General features: G+C 39.8%; 2 protein-coding genes across 2 annotated transcripts in view; one reads left to right on the forward strand and one right to left on the reverse strand.

Moving 5' to 3' along the window:
* The window catches only part of LOC145478097 (uncharacterized), a 59,379-nt gene that overhangs the window by 6,952 nt on the left and 35,485 nt on the right, over nucleotides 1–16,942 (reverse strand). Inside the window, exons 47-66 of the mRNA XM_081456006.1 lie at nucleotides 13,923–15,056; nucleotides 11,815–11,844; nucleotides 11,145–11,177; nucleotides 10,926–10,958; nucleotides 10,583–10,612; nucleotides 10,413–10,445; nucleotides 10,206–10,235; nucleotides 9,643–9,720; nucleotides 9,251–9,349; nucleotides 9,011–9,076; nucleotides 8,648–8,872; nucleotides 7,588–7,781; nucleotides 6,960–7,005; nucleotides 6,667–6,723; nucleotides 6,105–6,317; nucleotides 5,634–5,696; nucleotides 5,200–5,556; nucleotides 1,383–1,608; nucleotides 1,020–1,084; nucleotides 239–341 (exon numbers count right to left, since the gene is read on the reverse strand). Of these exons, the coding sequence (XP_081312132.1) occupies nucleotides 239–341; nucleotides 1,020–1,084; nucleotides 1,383–1,608; nucleotides 5,200–5,556; nucleotides 5,634–5,696; nucleotides 6,105–6,317; nucleotides 6,667–6,723; nucleotides 6,960–7,005; nucleotides 7,588–7,781; nucleotides 8,648–8,872; nucleotides 9,011–9,076; nucleotides 9,251–9,349; nucleotides 9,643–9,720; nucleotides 10,206–10,235; nucleotides 10,413–10,445; nucleotides 10,583–10,612; nucleotides 10,926–10,958; nucleotides 11,145–11,177; nucleotides 11,815–11,844; nucleotides 13,923–15,056 (3,115 nt within the window). The remainder of the gene's footprint in view (nucleotides 1–238; nucleotides 342–1,019; nucleotides 1,085–1,382; nucleotides 1,609–5,199; nucleotides 5,557–5,633; nucleotides 5,697–6,104; nucleotides 6,318–6,666; nucleotides 6,724–6,959; nucleotides 7,006–7,587; nucleotides 7,782–8,647; nucleotides 8,873–9,010; nucleotides 9,077–9,250; nucleotides 9,350–9,642; nucleotides 9,721–10,205; nucleotides 10,236–10,412; nucleotides 10,446–10,582; nucleotides 10,613–10,925; nucleotides 10,959–11,144; nucleotides 11,178–11,814; nucleotides 11,845–13,922; nucleotides 15,057–16,942) is intronic.
* LOC145480099 (galactosylceramide sulfotransferase-like) lies at nucleotides 4,021–5,193 on the forward strand. The gene has a single exon (XM_081458568.1). It carries the CDS (start codon nucleotides 4,021–4,023, stop codon nucleotides 4,657–4,659), a length of 639 nt encoding a protein of 212 aa, XP_081314694.1. The 3' UTR covers nucleotides 4,660–5,193.

Genomic DNA, 16,942 nt, shown 5'->3' on the forward strand with positions numbered 1-16,942 from the left:
GGCAAGAGAGGGCTTTGTAGTTGATTTCTTTCGTCTCTCCAAACGACAAAGGTGAAAACAAGAGTTTCCCTTCGGTTGATCTATTGGACAGATTGGTTTTAAAGATCACAGTTGAGGAGCGTGTCCTACTCCATCGGCGCGTGTCTTCAGTCCAGTTCCCAGGGCTTATCCCTTAGAACTTGAAGCCCTGGGAACGAGGTTAGCGTGTCTTGCGTTCAGCTCGCGCGCAAAGTCGTACCTGCTGCAAATAAACCTGGCACTAGCATCTCACCTCTCAGTTGTCCACGTGCTTGAATGTTGTCCAGCATTCCTAAAATCTGTTCTGGAGCTCGGCTGCTGGTCTGATTAAACGATAACAACAATAGAAAATCAGTAAGGCGGAGAATTCAATTGCCTGGACTTTCCCTTTGAATACCAAACTTTCGCCAAAAAATACCGTTTTTAACCGTTTAGTCAGGTTTTTTAGCTGCCATGACACTAAATACGCCTAAGTTTTGCTAAAAAAGCTTTTTTTTACTAAAAGGAGAGATTTTTCGAGGATTAGGTACAAAATTGAGCAAAACTTCAATTCCGGGCATGCGCGTAAGCCAATTTTTTTTGCCATTAACCGTTCTCAATTTCGTTTGTTGGCCCTTTCCTTTCTGTTTTTCTCGGCCCTTTTACACTGGCTACCTTTTGCATTGTATGTTCTTTCTGGCTGTAGTGAAGAGTTGGATGTTAATTACAGGCGAAGCCTAGAAATGGACCTTGATCAATCATAGGCGTTGTGGACCATTTTACCACCGTTTTTGCACCAAAACTGATAACGTTTTTCGATTTGCGACGTCGGAATGTCGTCGATATCTAAACCTGACCATTGTGCGGAAAGGGCTAGCCTAGCACTACTATCTACTTATCAAGAATATCTGATGACATTTAAATTGATGACGTCACAAGTGGTACAAAGAGCACGACCATTTATTACGCATATATGCGTAGTTGGTATTCAAAGGGTTAAGAAAGAAGTGGACTGGACTTACAGGTTGCAGGAAGGACGATGACGAAACTTCCTCCACCAAGTGGCCAGGAACAAAACCTGTTTGACCTGAAAGAACGAGTTAAATGTATTAGTAAACCTCTCAAAAAAGGAGTACAGAATGTGTTACAGAAAAGTGACAGAGAAAGCAGTTTACCAAACTGAAGTACTGAACACAACTATCCACAGGAATATGTCCATGAAACTCGACAATAATCCAAAGTTGGCTGATATACATTCGATTTCATAGCTAAGCAAAAATTAAGTGATTAGTGACGTTATTCTTAAGAAGTATATGCTTCACTTTGTATCAATTTTATAAGGAGAAATAAGGTTTTGATCACTGATGGAAACAGGACGTACTCACCATTTATATCAACGCGATAAAACCCATTCACATCCATGTCTCCATAGGCTGTCATAATGTCACCTTTCTTGAGTGACAGCTGATCTTGAGGTGGTCGTCCAAAAGCCCCAGAATGGAAAGGATCGTAATCGTGTAGGGCCACCATGCACTGACGTGCTTCAGACCCTGCAGAAGAGGCGCCTGATGACGGTGTACAATGGCCACTAGACTTGTCATCTCTGTACAACTGTCAAACGAAAAAAAGACATGTATTAGTATGGTTTCTCAGTTGAATAATCCTCATGACAAATTACACTAAAATTTCAAAATCATTTCATAGTCATTCAAAGCGCCAAGTCTTCAAAGGAGTTTATTGTTCAGCTATTGTATGGTTGAACAAAGAACTGTATGCATAATTATGTATGGTGGGCTTATACCGGGGGAAATTTTGCCGAAGTATTCACTTCAGTGTCGGTGAAATTGGTGGATAGTTATCCCATTTCGGTAAATAACTTTTGTCTGAAAATTTAATGACCTAGCAACATAACTAACACGCGCCGTCTGTAACTATGGAAAAAGCCATTGTTCCAACATAAGTTTTTTTAAGATAAGGAAGTTACTACGTAAATGGACACCGAAAAAGTTAAAGGTGTCATCAATTGTACACAGGAGAAAAAGTGGTTGCGCCAACTCAAACATTTCTCTGAAAGAGGTTTTGTGTTCTTTTAGCTGGGCGTCTCTGCTGCTTCATAGATGGCAGTTGTCGAGACTTCGCTCATTCACCGGAGTACAATACTGCGATTTATATCAGGCTTGTGCGTCATATTTGTTGTTTTTATAGTGTGCTTTGACATCGAAGTTCTGAACTCTTGGAGCACATCGCGTCGCATTACGAGTGATACTAAAGAGTAAGTTCATTCATTCACTGTAAGATATCAATGTTGTTGACTGCAATTGGGAGATGATTCCGGAAGTAGCCGCAATATCTAAACTTTTCATCAAGTGGAAGAGAATATTTTTGAAATCTGGCACAAAAATACTTACCACAAAACACTGCCTCGGATATCCCTACACAAGGGCCCTTCGGTTAGATGAAATCTTCTTAGACTTCTACTTTTATCTATAAACATTTTCCTCTCAATTAATCACCTAGTCCTCCTTCCTCCTTCATAAATATCTTTAGTCATCGAAGAAATCTTAACAGTAATAGAGACCCTCAGGATGCCCTCGACAGTAGTTTTAATTTGCATGAAAACTCAAAGAGAGAACACCGCATGAATAAGGGTAAAATTCACGGAAAACACGTAACATGTAAAAAAACTAATCTCAGGCTGATGATTGCAGAATCACTTTCATTCGATTTTTCATCTATTGGATTCTCCTTTGATAACGCCTCTCTGGTTTATAAGAAAAAAACATTCTATTAGATAATTTGCCGAGTGTTTTGACTGAACAAAATACGAGTTGGCCGTGGCGATTCATTGAAAGTTTATTTTGTTTTTAAAAATTGTGCGTTTCTACGCTTTTATACAACAAAGCAATAGTATACATTTACAAAGAACCAGATGTCAGTGAACTCAACTAACCCATTTCGACAAAAAGATTAATTTAAGAGTTATTACATTTTGCGTTATCACATTATGTGTCAAAAAATTGATTGCAATTTGCGTCAAAACGTTATTACAATTTGAGATGTATTGAACAATTGATACACCACAACAAAAGCAAACAGCAAGAAACCGAGTATTCTTCCGCTCTATAGTCTGTTATAAAGAACATTTAAAATGTTTTTATCAAAACAACAACAACAACAACAACATAAACGTGCACGTGACGTATTATTTTAATATGGATTTGATAGTGTTACGGGATCAAACGTTTTGGAACAATATAATTTTGTTTCTACAGGACAAAAGCCGGAGCTGAAAGAACTACAAGTGGATCGAATGAAAGACTAGAAACGTTTCAGCGTCAGTGCACTCCAATACAACATGTGCTCTACCTTAGGACACACAAAACCGCCTCAAGTACTTTAGCTAACATTTTTTTCCGTTATGGCGACTTTCGTAACCTATCATTTGTTCTTGGTAGACATCCCAATATAGGTTGGCCTGAACGTTTCCACCTCTCGCACGCCCTGCCTTTTGATGGCACCCGACCGAATTTTCTGTGCGCGCACACGAGGTACAATAAAGAACCAATGAATTATCTTTTCCCGAGAGAAACCAGTAAGTACATCACTACCATTCGAAACCCTGTTGAGCAGTTCCAGTCGCTCTTTAACTACGTAGGATTTGGAAAAGTTTATGGTTTCGGTCAAGACCCGACAGAGTCTTTGAAGTGATTTCTTAAAGTGCACCTAACCCCAAAATTTTTTTTTCGCTAAAATGAATCTAAATGTTCTTTGAAATACTTCTGCGAAAAAATTTTTGGATTCGGTTAAATCCTCGATTTTCTGTGCCCCGACGAAATCTCGAAAATAGCCCCAAAACACCGCCATTTTGTTTCACGACCGAGTTTGAGGAGAATGGGTCCAGCGGCTGTTGTGACGTCTACCCAGGAAGGTCGAATATCTCACGTCCTCTCATTTCCTTCAGGATGGTGCATAGAATTCAAACATATGTTTAAACTTCCATCGTCGTGTTTAGCCCGCAATCCTATGTCGTTTGACCTGGGTTTGGACTACAGGTTTTACCAGAATGTCACTGCTATCAAGGAGTATATCGCGTTTCTGGAGAAAGAATTTGATTTAGTGATGATTTCTGATTACTTTGACGAGTCTGTTGTGCTTGTGAAGCGCTTGTTTTGCTGGGAATTTGACGATATCCTGTACATTAAAGCTAATGAACGAATTGACAAAGAAAGAGCCGTGCACTTGAGCGAAGACATCAGAGAGAATATCAAAAGATGGAACAAAGCTGACGTATTCCTGTACCAGCACTTTAACCAAACATTTTGGCGCAAAATACAAATGGAAGGAGAAGACTTTTACAGTGATCTTGCAACTTTTCGACACAAGAAAACGGAAATGACACATTTGTGTTTCACCAATGTTACAAGTTATCAATTATATTTCCCACATAAATATGTGAAAGTATCACATTTAAAGCAGAACTTGTCGGGAGAAACAAAAGTGAAATGTGAAAGAATGACGAAATTTGAATTACCATATATTCAGTATTTAAGAGAGAAACAACAGTTAAAATTAAAAGGAATTTTTCGTGCGGAACCAGAGAAAGATGATCAAAGAAAACTTAGTTGGGACGTGGCAAGCGAGCTAAGATACGCTCCTGTTTAAAACAACTGAAAAAAACATTGCAGCAGTTGACCTCACTCAAACATGGGATGAAGCAAAGTACAATGAAGATGTAATGAAATCTCTACCAAAAGGTAGCAAAGTAGAAAAAGGGAAAATGGAAGCAAGAACTAAATTAAAAAATCAAATTTCAAGGCAGATCAGTGATGGCGGTGTGGGAAGTAAAGGAGGAAGCAGAGGGAAGGGAGGATAAGTTTGACGTTTTATATTTTTCCTTTCTAGTCAGCAGCCCCGCTTCCTCAGTCTCAGGCTGTTTTCAGAATGTCAACGTAGTGTGTTTACGGATTGATTTCAGCGCATGTCAGATTTGTAGTAGGGAACTAAATGTAACTGACTTCTAGAATAACTTGTTTACAAGTTTGTTTTCTTCTTAGAAAATTTTTACCTCAAAAAGTAATTACAACTCTGTAAATAGCGCTCAACCCAAGTTTAAAACAGTGTGACCTCAAAGATCAATACAAATAAAGTAAACTGTCTTATCTTCAAACAAGTCCGTTTAAACCATCTGTGTTATTATCTCACCTGAAGCTCATTGTCCATGTGCGAAGGAACATCTTTCAGTGGGTCCGAAACAGTAAGAACATCTTTCAATGGGTCTCTACGTGACCTTGATAAATGCTCCTCGAGAGCAAGCTCCGAGTCATTATCGTCCTCTACCTCCTCTACATACAGACTAGGTACCAGGCCTCGTGCGCCATTCGCGTCCGCTTCAAAGTAACCATTGATGTCCATGTCGCCGAACACTGTAAGGAAGTCACCTTCCTTGAGTTTGAGCTCTAGTTCGGGGTGCTCACAGGCAGGCGACTTGTAAGGGTCGTAATCAAACAACGCCACAAAGCGCTTGGCCTTTTTCGTCCCCGGAGGTGAAGGTTCAAACGTCTTTAAAGCGAGAGGAAAAACTGTAAGAAAACTATTCGCAGCTTACCAGTAAATAACTGAATTCCATTGCAACTTACTTTGGGTGAACGACTTGGAGATTGTTTTTCTAGCCTGCTTTGTAATCTTTCTTCCACCAAGTCCTAAAGTAAGAAAAATCAGCGGCAAACAAGTTAATTCCATCCAGGAAAACTGACAGCTAAACCTATGGATCAGGACACAGGTCGAAAGTAAACAAATGTTACTTGGTTTTGCATTTGTTAAGCTCCAAGAGTGGTTAAAAACTCTTGCAACTTGCCCTGGCCAGTCAAATTCATGCTAAGCGTGAAACGTTACTACCAAGGCAAATCAACACATCGAGTAGACCAGATTCGTATTTTCGGTAGTGGACTGGAACTAGCTTGCAATGGAGGCTCATGTGAGGGAGTATCATTAAAAAGAGATTTATGTCATTTGCATTTGAAAAGACTCCCCCTCTAAGCCTCAGTTGCAAGCTAGTTCCAGTTCACTTCCAATAATACAAAAATGGTCTATTGTCATATTTCACCAACCTCAGGTTCTCGTTTTGCTATCTTTCGCTCTTGCTCTCTCTGAGCCGACAATTTTACGAAGTTCTCCGGCGAGTATCCGTAGCTTCGGATCTTAGACATGTCGTCGAGAGCCGACGTTGCGATGGAATGACGTAATTCTCGGATTTCCTCGCTCAGTTTATCCACTAGTTCGCCCTTCTCTTTGCACGCTCTTTTGAGCAACGATATCTTGGCCTGAAATAAACAAGGAAAGGAAGGTAAGGGCATTTCAAATGGTTAATTCATGGTTAAAACCAACAAAGCAGACAGACAGACAGACAGACAGACAGACTAGTCACTATCTGCATGTCTGTATCTGTAAGCTAACTGTCTGTCAGGATGTCAGTCCGTCACTGTGTCCGTCTGTCCGTCCGTTCGTCACGCGTCAGTCAGTCAGTCAGTCAGTCAGTCAGTCAGCCCGTGCGTCCGTCCATGTGCCAGTCTGTCGGTCGGTCTATCGACCAGGACGTCAGGAAGGCAGGCAGGCAGGCAGGCAGGCAGACAGACAGACAGACAGATAGACAGAGGTGGACACACTAGTTACCTTTAGAGTTGGTATTTGCATCTCTGCATCATCTTTTTGTCGCGTGGATTCCGCAAGCTGTGGGTAAAGAATAAATGTAATGAAGGAATAGATATAGCTTGCGTGTTCCCTCAACTCGGACGACTAACAATCCACTTTACTTCGCTAGCAGACGCCGCTGATATTTTTTAACCTGCGCATGTCTCCTTATTTGCCCTTTGGTGCTGCGTGAAACTCTCAAAAAGGTGTTACCCGTCTCCAGAAATAATAACAAACCAAGTGTCCTGCGTTATGTTACTTGTAGACACTCCTACCTTAATTCTTAAAGAATGGAATCCATCTTCAAGTTTAACGTGATCCCTGAGTAGAAAATGAACATTATATTTAGCAGTGATTTTTACGGTGGTTTTTCTTATAACATTACCCATTGATCTGACGGTATTGGATATTACTAGTTGTAACAAATTCTTGTCAAACTTGCCGTGTTGGTACTAAAGTTAATTTTTTCCAGAACTGAGTCGGTTCTGAACTTTTCTTATCGAGTGTACGTCAGAGAGTTGAAGCATGATTGATAAGGGGCAAATATTCTTAAGTGAAAGGCATCTCATTTGCCTTACAAAAAGCTACAATCGTGGAAAAACGTCCTTGGGACACAGATGTTATGCAACGAATTATCTGTGTCTTACAACTGAAGCTAGAGTCGAGAAAAGCACTGCTATCCACTTAAAAACGCGTTGCTGTTCTCCCTTCCCCACCTAATACAAAACTGAAGAAATTGTAGTAACTAGGTTTTAACATTTTATGTGGGGTGGGGGAGAGGTTAGGCAGGTGAAGTTGTATTCGCGTCTGGCGTGTGTGCAAAAGCGCCAAAAGTTCAAATTAATCCCAAGACTTTTGTCCATGGTTGTAGACCTATATTTTAATATCGGTGCGAGCCCCTACCTATTAAGCTCCTGTAATTCGGCCACTTGGTTCTCTAGTGAGTTTCGTTCTTGTGTTGTTATAGCAAGTCGCTTCTGCATCTCATTCCTCTCTGCTTCCATCTTGTCGAGTTGCACTTGAAGGAAGTTTCGTTCATGTTGGCTGTCGTGCATCTTTGTCTGAGCAACTTTCAAGTCCCGTTCTATTTCAGCCAACTAAGAGGACAATGATTACACTCAGAAAACACTCTGCAAGGAAGCACGCACTAGAAAAGCTGTACTTCTGTGACTCGATAGAAACGCAGAACTTACACAGGCTGTTAAGGTAACCGTCCGTCCGATGGCGCGCACAATAGAATTTACATTTTGATTATCAAAATAAACGAGTAAGGCCCGGTCTACACTACGCAGAAGGAATTTGAAAACACAGCTTTATTTCTACAGTTAGGCCTACCGTCCACACTAATCCGTCACGAAAACGGAGCTTTTTGAAAACGCTCTTCAAGCCGGAGGAATTTGAAAACGCTGGCTTTTCGTTTTCGCGTGGACGGAAAACATATTGAAAACAGAGCTTTTTGAAAACGATGACGTCACGACAATCATGCGATTTCCCGGCCCGAGTGTTTATCAAACACAAATCCAAAATGACTGGTGATTGTTGCGTTTTTAAATTTCTCCGGCCTAGTGTGGCCTAAAACATCCGATGCTTTTCCAGGGTGAAACCACCTTTTTCAAATTTATCTGGAGTAGTGTGGAGGGGGCCTTAATTCGCATTCTTTTTCTCGCAGTGTCCTCTAAAAGAAGTCCCCTGGGGACCACAGATACAAGCCAGTCCTTTGAAAGAATTGCAAACATTTGCTCTGTTTTCTATCGAATCATCTAGAAATACTCTTGAAATTTTAAGCGAAACATTTTTCGTTCTTGCACACTTCCACTTGCGTTTCAACAGCATGACAGAAATACGTGAATGTTTTCTATTTCTTAACTCAAATTGAAATCAAATCATGTCAGCTATAGTTCTGAATTTGTAGTTTATGCGTACCAGCAAACTATTGTACACCACAAATGGTTCGACGCCTTACCCTGGAATTCAAGGTGGTATTTGTCTTTTGTAAGATAGCGCATCTGTTCTCCAAGTCATCTCTTTGCATCTCCATCAATTTGTTGCTCCGTAGGAAGTCGTTCCTCTCGGATTCCACCACCCGGCCTTTCCTCAACAAATCATCTCTTTGGTTTTCTACGGTCCTCATTTTTTCCATCAAGGTGTTTCGATCTTGCTCTACAATGTCCATTTCTTGTACTTGAGCCTTCAAAACGAAGTCATAAGTAAATTTTAATTTCTGGTTCAAAGTATCATTCGTTGTGAGATAAATATGGTTCAAAAAACGTGACAAAAATACTTGTGGGTTTACGTCTTTCCGTTCTACCCAAATAAGTTTTAATACCTGCAATAGTTGAATGTTGTGCTCTAGCTTCTGAAATTCCCTTTCTGTTCTTTCCAACTTCTTCACCTAGAACAAAAATCATTTTCAAAAGTTAAATTTTACTCTTTTAGTTTCCTGCTTATGGAAGGAATTTAGTCAGCAACTAATAACAAAATCTTTAATCAACCAAAAACGATTACAGCAAAACAACTTAACGCAAAGAGAAAATTGTAGCTTTGTAAAAGTAGCTTTTCAATATACCTTTTCACTCAGCTCAAAGTTTTGTTTTTCCATTCCACTGTATTTGGTTTGTAACTCGGCCAGTTTAAGCTCGGCGCCTTGCAGGTTCTTTAGTTGGTTCTAAAAATAAAGAAAGGGGAAAATAGATAAATTTATGGATTGTTTTCACCTAACCCTGGCATTGTACCGAAAAATTACGTCAAGTTCCAAGTTTCACATCTAGATGACAACTTTACACGTTCAAAGGAGAAGCACCCTGGAAACGAGTTTGGAATTATGGAAAATTTTGGTTAGCCGAAGGGGATCTTAGGATGGCCTGAAGTTGATTGTTCCCAAGGTACAATTCGTTTATTATTTCCTTTCCCCAATTAGGGACTGGGATTGAATCTTGCCATTTTCGTTGTTCTCGTTACCTGTAGATTCATGTAGGCCGCTTCCATTCTTTGTCTCTGTCTTTCCGAGTTGTTGGCTTCCGATTTCCACTTTTCAATCTTGCAAAAAAAAAAAAAAAAAAAAAAAAAAAAAAAAATATATATATATATATATATATATATATATATATATATATATATATATATATATATATATATATATATATAAGACGAATCAAGTAACTATCGCAAAAGAAGACTTTACTCACTCCACTCAGTTAATAGACCACGTTCGATACATCAATATTCTAACATCGATCCGAGGCTTTCGCGTCAAAATTGCAAATTTTTTAAAATTTCCTTTGTCTTTCAATTCCCAAAAGAGACTTGGATACAAAGAAAACACCACCAAACATAGAAGTTTGTCCTGAAAGCTTCGGAGCCATGTTAGAATATTGATACATCGAACGTGGCCTATTCTCTCAGGACAGACAAGGCAAGTAATAAGTTTAGTCAGGGTTTCATAGTGTTCTTTGAGGAAACACTGTAACGAGACTCAAAGCAAAATGAAACAATCACTTACTACGTCAAGAAACATCACATACCTCGTGATTCTTTTTATTCATTTCCCCAATCTACGAAATCAATAACAAAAAATAAAATAGAAAGCGTCAAGACCGTTTAACATATTTCACAGAAAATAGAAAAAGAACTTTAACTAACAAACATATAAAACTCAGCCAATCCCCTTAACATTTCGGAAAGAAGAAAAACAAAACGTGAGTTTAACTGGTGTATTTTTTTTCTGTTACCTTCGTTAGCAACTCTCTTTCTTTCTTTTGATTCTGTTAAAAATAATAAATGATTAATAATACTGTCCAACCAAAACTGTTTAAGTACCAGATAAATTATTTACAATGCGACAAATGCAAGCACAGAAACATTCATGTTTAATACCATCTGGCACAGAATTACTGTTTACCTCTTGTTTTAAGAACGCTACATCTTCGTCCTTAATCGAAAAAAGACAAAAAAGGAAATATCACATTTTATCGTTAAGCTACAAGAATGTGAAGATTTCGTTTCTCTCTACATTATCAATGCCCTATGAAGCGGACAGGTGACAAGAACGTAGAAAACAATCAGCCAGGGATTATCACTATTGGCATTCAGTTGAGAGGCACAACGGTGAACAACGTTGTAATGAAACATACTCGTATAAATGAAATTACTCCATGTAAGCATCTTAAAGATAGCAAATTATACAAAAATATATATCTTGAAGGAAAACAAGAGAATTGTCTGGAGAAACTGTTTCCGCTTACCAGAATTTTCATTTCACGATCTTTTCGTTCAAGCTGAAGAAGTAAAGCACAGAAAAAAGAAGACATGAACGACTTGTAAGCAATAAAGGTCTAAAGACATTATGGCGGGTTTACAGACACACAACAAAGCGAAAACGCTAAAGTGACAACTGTTTATCCTTTACTCAGAATTTTTCAGACAAGGCTATGTTAGAATGAGAGGGTCAAAGCTGTACTTACCAAAGATTGCGTCTCAAGCTCAGTTGCGTCAGTCTGTAAAAAAAGTAAAAGAATTTAGGAGATAAAGTACTACTACATGTACATTTTTCAAATAGCACATTTTATGAAGCATAGCATAGTATGGCAATATTTTCTTGGACAATTCTGTCCAAGGGGGAAAGGTGCAACGAGGTTAACTCTATATGAAGCACCAACCCGTAAGACAAGTCCAGACCACAATACCGACAGCTACGTGCCCTACACTTTGCGATAAGTGCGTGCATTCTTTAACGTCTCCTGCTAACCATGTAACACTGAAGATGTAGGAGACGAGGCCTACGATTTATGGTCCCTATCCGAGAAGACTTGAACATCCAACCGTTTGCAGATGGAATTACAAAGGCAGCACATTCTCCTCAGTTATTTTAAGACCCTTAGTGTTGGTCCAATCTGGAGCTCGAACCCTCGACCTCCCGCACAGCAGACTGGCGCTCTACCAACTGAACTGACCAGGCGGCGGTTCAAATTCATTTGCACAATGGTGCATCAGTAAAAGTAAGGTAAAAGAAATGTACGTGTTTCACATCCATGAATGTATTAAACGTATTATGTAAATAATCATCCCAGGTCCCTATCAACAGCACTGGTAAGTGGTAATGATGAAGTCTAGTTTCAAAAGATAAAACCTTACCTTCATAGTGCGAATGAGATTTTCTTTACTCTGCAAAACAATAATTACACACCATTAATTACATTAATAGGAAAAGCATTGCACAAAAACACAGATTGAATATTGTTTAGTAGCATTTTCTGTTAGAAAGAAGCCTATCAAATAAATACTTGATCCGCATATATACTTTGTTATATTACAGAGAAAGGCATTGCCAGTAGCTATTTGGACAAAACTTGCAAACCGGAGAAATGCATTAAAATGTAAATTGTATAAAGGCCAATTCACTCTATGAGATGCGCCTGCAGGAAATCATGGTAGTTGTAGTCATCATCTTAGACTGGATATTTGTTTTGACGAGCAATCACATCTCACTAAAGAACTAAATTATAGTAATTCGTCATAGAATGCTGAGGGAAATGTATGATTACTTTGTCGCTCAATCACTGGGTGACCGGTTGCTCGATGTCTATTGTACAAATGGGACATTCAGGATATTTCTTGCACACTGGCTATTTTACTTCGCGGTTTTCTGGCGAAAAACCGGGTGATACGTGTCGATATTCCACAAAACTCAAACCAAAACCATTGCTGTCTTCTACAGAATCACTAGCATCTTCATTAGCGCCAAGGAATTCATCTTTATCTTCTAGAGACTGATAGGTATTTAGACCTGACAGAGAGTTCATCGCAAGCGAAGGATCAATGTTAACTTGACCAAATTCATTCCATATGTGCAAAGCATTGCCAGCTTCAAATTCCAACGCAAGTTTGCTGAAAACGTCCGATTCTTTCAAGTTGTTTTGAACGGATATCATTGTCGTTCTGTTATTTGAATTCGAAGTCTCGGGTGCAATCGCTGGATTTGACACTGGTAGAACTAATAGCTTTAGGCTGTAATCGATTTCAACTGGCGAATGTAGTCTGCTTTCGAGCAAGCTTTGCCCGCACAGTTCCATAAGGCTTTCTTTGAATTTCTTTACCTCACTAATACTTCAAATTCGTTTTTCACAGAGGAGTTATCGAACGGTGCTATTCTCTTAACCATGTTTCAACATTGCAAAGATGAAAATTCCTTCGTTTTAAGTAACTTTAAAGCAAACGCCAAGCTTTTTTTAAAATCGATGTTCTTAAACCGAATCTTGTTGCAAACTGACGGTTTCTTCGACATCTAACTCAACACAGCTTAGCACTTTGGCTGGCAAGGATACTGCAGTTCATTAGTTTCCTTTCACTCGTTTTTTCGCTTTATTCTGTTAGGTCCTATCAACTATTCACTGTTGAAGCACATACATTATTGATCAGAATCAATTTAAAATGGTATCCAACTAAATTTGGAATGATTGTAAACTTTGAGGGAGAATTCAGATCAATATATACTAGGCGAGCCAACAACCGCAACCTACGGCCCACGGCTTTGTAATCACCTTCAAGTAAATTAAGATCCGCTCAAAACGAGGAAACTAATTCGCCGAATACGCTCACTAACTCCAAAAAATTGGCATATTTGTAATTCTATTTTTTAGAGGTGTTTCAAGGACCTGTCCGGTATAATGACCAGTTTCCACTTTGCCCACACAAAGAAATTGCCGCCTTTGGAAAATCCCCTACGGTACACGAAGAGACTTTTAATTTAAGTTTCATCTCGAACCCACTGATCTGACTCTTCTTTGCTTTCGCCTTTGCTAAACTCTGTATTGTTTAAACATACTCGTGTACTCGAATCTAACCAATCAGAACAATCACATTTTTTTTTCTCAGTCAATCAGGTGCAACCGTGCAACTGTGAATTGGGTTCTCAACTCCTGAACAAGTTTTCCCGCACACAACACCAGTTGCAAGCATTACTGAATGCGAATTCATAGTGGCATTGGGCCCATGCAATGGCCAATTCCCTCTACTAGACACGCCTGCAGGGAATCGATATGTTAAAATTCAGCCTAACACAATAGACCTCAGCACGAGGCTCTGGGGAATAAACCCCACAAACTCTATAGTTATTCCCCAGAGCCTCGTACTGAGGTCTATTGTTTTAGGCTGGATTTTAATATATCGAAATAAGTCTATTGGCCATTCCTGAGATGTGACTACCTTCTTTTCGCTGAATATAAGTTCTCTTGAACTCTTACCTTCAGTTGCCTTTCAAGGAAACCAATCTTTTCGTTCAGTGCATCTATTTCTCCGCGGTTAATCGACGTGGCCCGGTTGAGAACAATCCCTCGCGGCGGAATGACTCCGTCCTCTTCATCACGTGACCACTGTGACGTCATCGGGGCTGGCACGTTTGAATCCACATACGAGACCATTGGTTGGCTCAGTGGTCCTGGCTGACGTTTCTGCAATAGTATCTTTTTGGGTTTGGGAGGTACTTGAGGAGGAACCTTGGCTGTTGAATCAGCAGGCTTAGTGGATCCAAAACCAGTGGGGCTTATGACGGACGAAGGTGTGGGCTCCTCATTCGGATAGATTCCACCTAGCTCGCTCGGTTCCGATTCCATCACCAACGTGGGTTCCTCCACCGTGATAGGCGATTCTACACGAGAGGTAGGCAGCGACGGTCCAGAAGAGGGTTTGCTGTCCGAGCGAAAGCGCTGGCGAGATGACGCCCGTAGGGTGGCAGCATCTCTGGGTGGTGAAGACTCACCCCTTAACAAAACTTCGAGACTTTGGTCTAGGAGGGCTGGCGAGGAGTCTGGGAAATCTGGTGGTGGTTCAGATGGGAGGGGTGGTGGTGAAGATTCAGGGAGGGGAGGAAGATCTCCATCGTCGTCATCCGAATCAAAAACTACAAGATCACTCGTGTCCGTTCGAGGTCTGTCTGCGTGATCAAGATGGCGAAGATCTTGAATACGTTGGTCGATATCATCCATGTACGAGTCTAAATTCCGTCGCGAGGACATGAGTTCTGGTTCAGAAATTAGCTCATCTGAATCACGAGTATTATCGTGATGAGAAGGCATCCTGTTTTTAACTCCAGAATCACTAACTATCCCTGCATAGTCCATGAGATCATCCTTCCCCTCGAAATCCGAACTTCTAACCGGAATATGAGGAACTCGAGGTGATAGCTCCAACTCCAAACGCCTGTCTCCAAGGTAACGGATTTCCGTAGCAACTGTTGAACGGACTTGAGGTGTAATGGTCTCCTCGACGGAGCATGAGACTGGGCTGATGACGTCACGAGAGAAAGATGTTAGGTCTTGAGGGAACTGAGCATGCTCGGTCTGAGTTGCCTCGTTTAACCGCTGAGCGATCTCTCTTCCCTGTGATTGGAGTGAATCAAATTAAACAGATTTAATCATTTCACCTCCTAGATGAGCAGAGAAATACTACTTACAGCTTGAAATACATTTGAAATTTTCCCATTAGGAGAAATTGGTGTCGTATAACGACTTCTCTCTGCTAACACGAGTTCGTGTTATCCGACAGATCTACGACAACGGCACCTTAAGAGACGATTTTTAACAACATGTTGCAGCAACCAATTTTTGCGTTTAAAGTTGCCCCGTGTGCCATGTTACACGATATCGATTTTTAACGTAGCCAATATCAGGGGCTTAGTTAGTTAAACAATGTTGCGTTAAGAATCGGCATTAAAAATCGGCTAGTGTATGACATCAATTATTAAACACAATACTAATACGACAACAGAAAAATATATTGCACATGAAGGTGTCGAGTAAATTGCAAGTGCAACAACCCATCTTTGACACTTGTTTTCCTCTGAAAAATTGCGGACGAGTCCACGTTTTCAAAACCACATAAAAAATCAGACAGGAAAACCAGACAGGAGTCATGGCGAGTTGAAGCGTGTAAAACGCATCTTTCAACTTGCCTAGTAGCACATTTTAACGCTGTAAAATTTCGCTCGCAGATGGCAATTATAAAGGAAAATATTTATTTATGTTACACGGTATGACAAACTGGGAAGCATCCACAAAAAAAAAAAATTGAGAAACACAGTCAGATTAAGATTTAGCTTCAACGAAGCAAACCTGTTTTAGTTTTAGCTTCCTTTTTCGAAATATAATTCCCATCGAAACCTCTCTAAGCTTTACAAACATCTGAAATCGTAGCCTTTCCTCTGCGAAATCTATACCATGACGTTAACAAGATCTGCTAAAACCAGAGAAAAATTCAACTAAGTTAACCTTTATTGTATTTTGCACACCCTTTGGTGTAAAAGGTCAAACATTTTACGTAAGAAACAGTTTGTTTTACAATGCTTGACTGCGCCGACGACTACCAAAACTTATATAGCGTGAAATAAACATACGGCCTTTTATTTTAAAAGTACAAAGTGAACTCAATAAGAAAAGAAAGAGAAAGAGATACATGTTTTGCACAGTGACCGCACCGCGGCGAGCGGACTTTTCCTGACTTGGAATATGAAGCAAGCACATGATCTCGATGTGTTTGCGGAATATTCGACCAGCGTTATTTTTTTAAATTTCCATATTTTAACATATTCGTTCAGGAAACCACCAATATAAAGCAAATGAGATGTTTGTCGAAGATCGCTTACTTAATGGATTAAAACACACATCAATAGTTTTGGTGATGTTGCAGATAACATAACAGAAATAACTTGACTTCTTCTTCTTCTGAAGATTCAGCAAGGCACATGACTAACTGTAGTTTTCAACACATTTTATGGTCATTAAATGACTAATGTAAGAAATATTTTGCGCATGTAACATAAGAGATAGACCACTATTTTAGGCCTTAAACTCGAAGCACCAAAGCTCTGAACAAGTAGAAAGTATCTAAGTGGCTCCCTAATGGAATACAACGTATTCCAGAAGACAAGCAAAATCAAACCAAATTTTGCTTCGCTCCCGTGTTCAGATATACCTTTGAACAGTGTTTACCAGCGATAAGCGGAACTTAAACTTCGCTACATCGAAGCTACTGAACGTTAAAGGATCTTATCGCTGGTACTTAAGAAAGGCTTTAAAATACGAATGAAGACCTGTCAGCCATTAGATAACTTTACATGTCAGAAAACTAAAGAGACGCTTCACGTTACATTCAAACGTAAATAGGTCGCAAGAGTAGTATTTAGCAAGCTGAAGAAGTGTTAATGGCTTGACTTTGCGATGCCACGAACTCTAAGCCATAAATAATACAATTTCGAGGCAACGAAAGG

Source organism: Orbicella franksi, chromosome 2, assembly GCF_964199315.1.
Source record: "Orbicella franksi chromosome 2, jaOrbFran1.1, whole genome shotgun sequence".
Classification (NCBI taxonomy): Eukaryota; Metazoa; Cnidaria; class Anthozoa; order Scleractinia; family Merulinidae; genus Orbicella; species Orbicella franksi.